At 28.0% G+C, this 3,619-nt stretch overlaps 1 protein-coding gene across 1 annotated transcript; it reads left to right on the top strand.

The window, feature by feature from the left end:
- Positions 1-2,929: 2,929 nt before the first annotated feature.
- Positions 2,930-3,377, top strand: LOC124893556 (eggshell protein-like; the record flags this gene model as incomplete). Its single annotated transcript, XM_047404525.1, has 2 exons — positions 2,930-3,045; positions 3,156-3,377. Coding segments are annotated over 2 exons (338 nt in total), but the record flags the coding sequence as incomplete, so codon positions are not given.
- Between the last annotated feature and the right edge of the window lie 242 nt (positions 3,378-3,619).

Genomic DNA, 3,619 nt, shown 5'->3' with positions numbered 1-3,619 from the left:
ATCTAATTTTGATATTATTTATCAAAAATTTATCAAGAGCTCCTTCTTGAGATTTTATCAAATTATCAACTTTCCTTTTTCTTTTAAGTTTTGAATGACCAGATTCATACTTTTTAGTTGACATTTTAAAAATCTAACAAATATTCTAAACATTATCTACAATATCAATTAAAATGACATATAAGAAACAAAAGTAATATTAGAAAGTTAAGAATAGTATTACTCGATTTAAGAAATATGAAGATTTGATTCCAAAATATTTTTTGGATGCTCTCTTCAAATTAAAAATTAGCACAATCTTTAATTTTTGAATTGTTCAACTCAAAATTCTTGAATTTAAGAGGGAGAAAGTAAACATTAAGAATAGAGAGTCTGAGAGTAAGATATGAAAATTGATTAAAAGGATAAAAAAATATCAAACTTAAAAAGCAAAAAGATGACCAACATTTTTTTTTTATGGAGAAAGTAAAAAGTATTGTCATTGATCAATCAAATCACTTGTCTATCAAAAATTCTTTTTGAAGCTATATTTTATTTCTCCTCCAAAAAGCCCGCTTCCTTTACTTTACATAACATTATTATGTAAGTAGTAATTTTTTTAAAATCTAGTTCAATAATTACAAGAAAATGGGGGGCCCAAATTTTGGGGCCTAAGGCAATGACCTTTTTCATTACACGGTTCAGCGAGCCCTATTGGTCGAGTATATAGGGGGTTGTGTTAGTTAGGAGAGGGAATAGTAGTTTAGGTTGGTTAAAGTTTTGATTGATTGTTAGTTATAGTAGTTCGTGTTTAGGATTGAGTTTTGGATTTTTTAAATTGAATTACGCTGGTTCTTTTAGGGGAGTGACGTGAAAGTAGAGTTTGGGTAGGTTTAGAATATTAATTTGGCTAACTTACATAAATTTTGGATTTGTAATGAGTTGTAACACTTATTAACATAACTTTGTTAAATTAAATTACAAGATATCCCAGATTTTGATCTTTGTTATACACATTTTTAACCTTTATACATATGTATTGTGATACATTTGTACTGAATGGTTAATTAAATAAGGAAGTAACTGATTTTAATTATTACGGAGAGTAAATCACGTACAAATTGTGGCATACCATGTCCACTTTTAAATGAATCTCTGAAATACCTAAAATCAATCAACTTTTAAATTTTTCTGCTTTCTCTTATGATTTAAACATCTTTTGTCATTATTAGGAGTGTTCACAATATAAAGAGTTTACATATGTCAAATATATGTTAAATGTATCAAACATTTATAAATGAATCAAAATTATGAATCGCTATCAAAAAGTATCTGTCATATGTATCACTCATATCTATCACCAATATACTGACAACAAATGTATCACTCATATGTATTATTGTTCATAGTATGAAAATGTATCGATAAATTGACAATATTATATATGTATCAAGCACATTAATCAAAATATATGTATCAACACTGAATTTGATATTTAATTTTGTGATCATTGCAGTAGCCATCGTCTTGCCGTGGTTCCGTCGAAAACTATGAGATATTTTAGTTTCTATAGTATGAAGATTACCCAAAAGAATATGAATGTTTGTCAACATGAAGCACACAGTAAAGCTTTTAAAATTTTAAGGAAAAAAGATTAATAGAGATGCGGAAAAATTGAACCAAATTGTAAATTGCAAAAGATAAGATCTAATGAAAACTTTTTTTTTGATTTTTTTAGATGTTTAAGAGATTCTCTCCTATTATTTACACTCCTAGAATAAATGTAAATCTTTTACTTCCTTATTTAATATGTATCAAGATAAAATAGGAGAAATATCAGATTTTATGAAATATTTTAAAAGATAATGGAGTTTATGTATTTATACCTCTTAAGTTTGTATTTTGTATAATTTATCCTATTAATGTTGGGTATAATTAAGATGGGTTTAGTTTCTTTAAAAAATCAATTACAATAATAAAATATTAATTAATTGCTTAAGACTGATAAAAAATATAAAAAATTTAAAAGGCTAGTCCAATAGAAAAATAGCAATACTAAAATTACTAGCTTATTTATTAAAATCAAAATTAAAACAATACATATTTTTGATAAATTTCTTTCTTTTTTCAAGAAAATAAAAACAAAACTCATCCTAAAATGTGACACAATTTTTTTTATAGTTTTTAAATATTTATTTTTAAAAAATGACATAAAAATTAAAATATCTCATTTAGATCCAAAAGAAATATTTTAAACACTAAAATGATTTTTAACCTTAGACTTGACAAAACTAGGTGTTCACAAGAGACATCTTAATCTTATTAAAAACAAATGTAGCCTAATTTTATAAGGTTATTGTAACAATTGGTTCCTTTGACAATCCTCATTGCCTGTGTAGATAACTTGAAAATTGAGTGGAAGGTGACAGAGAAGTCTTTAAATTAAAACTGGTGATAATTTTGACCAGCTAAGGTCAAAGCTTTACTGATTAAATTAATTGGGCTGTAAAGTATAATTTTTTAAAAGTTGTTAATTTTTTTAAGAAATATTTCCTCCCATTTCTAATTTCAAATTTTAGAATTTCTCCCCTTTTCTTATTTTTCCATCCTTTTCTTATTTTTTCCATCCTTTTCTTTTTCTTTCTCTCTCCAAGTTTCTTCTTCTTCTTCGTATTTTTTCTCTCTCCAGATTTTCCTCTTCCTCCACGTTTCTTCTTCTTTTTCCTTTCTTTTTTCATCGTCGTTCTTTTTTTTTTATGGAGTTTTTTTTTTATTTTGAAAATTTTGGAAAGAAAAATTGGATTTTTTAAAGTATTGACTGCAAATATAATGCAAAATATTAAGCAACTTCGATAGTGGTTTCAGCGACAATCATAGTTGCTACAACATTTACAGTAATTGTTGTAGCAACTACTGTTAGTTTCTGTAATAACTCCGGTAATTGTTGCAGTAACTACTATTAGTTGTTGTGTTACAACGATTACTGTAATTGTTGTAGCAATTATCGAAGCTATTGAAGTTGTTGTAGTAACTATTGAAGTTGCTATAACTATTTCGACTGTTGCTGTAGCAACTTTATATTTACTTAATTTCTGAAAAAAGATGTAGTGGAGGAGAAACCTACAAAGAAGTGGTATTTATGGTAAAGAAAGAGATGTTGGTCCTGACATCGAAAGAGAGGTGGCAGTTGTTGCAGTGTTGATAGTGATGGTGGTGGAGGAGAAACAAGAAAAATACGCGATGATTGTGTAGGAGAAAAAAATGGTGGTTGGTATGGAAAAAGTGACAATGGTGGTTGTGGTGATGGTGGAGGAAGAGGAGGTGATGGTGGTGATGGAAATGATGGAGACGACAAAAATGGTGTGGAGGGGATATGTGGGTTGTATGAGGAGGAATGATGGTGGCAGCAACCGTTGCGATAGAAGAGGTGTGGAGGGGGTAGCGTATGGTGGAAAAAGTAGGAATTTTTTGTGTTAACAATAAACCTGAGAGTTTTAAAATCAGTGTCATTAACACTAATCTTAAAAGTGTTACCTCTACTCAATACTTAAGACTTGTGTTGCTCTTTTTTAGTTTTGGAACTTTTTGTACCCTTAATTATTAGTTTAAGACTAATAAAAAAATTTAAAAAGCTAGTCCC

This window comes from Capsicum annuum, unplaced genomic scaffold, assembly GCF_002878395.1.
Source record: "Capsicum annuum cultivar UCD-10X-F1 unplaced genomic scaffold, UCD10Xv1.1 ctg61565, whole genome shotgun sequence".
NCBI lineage: Eukaryota > Viridiplantae > Streptophyta > Magnoliopsida > Solanales > Solanaceae > Capsicum > Capsicum annuum.
Note: the sequence above shows the minus strand (reverse complement) of the source record. Positions and strands in the feature narration are given on the sequence as shown.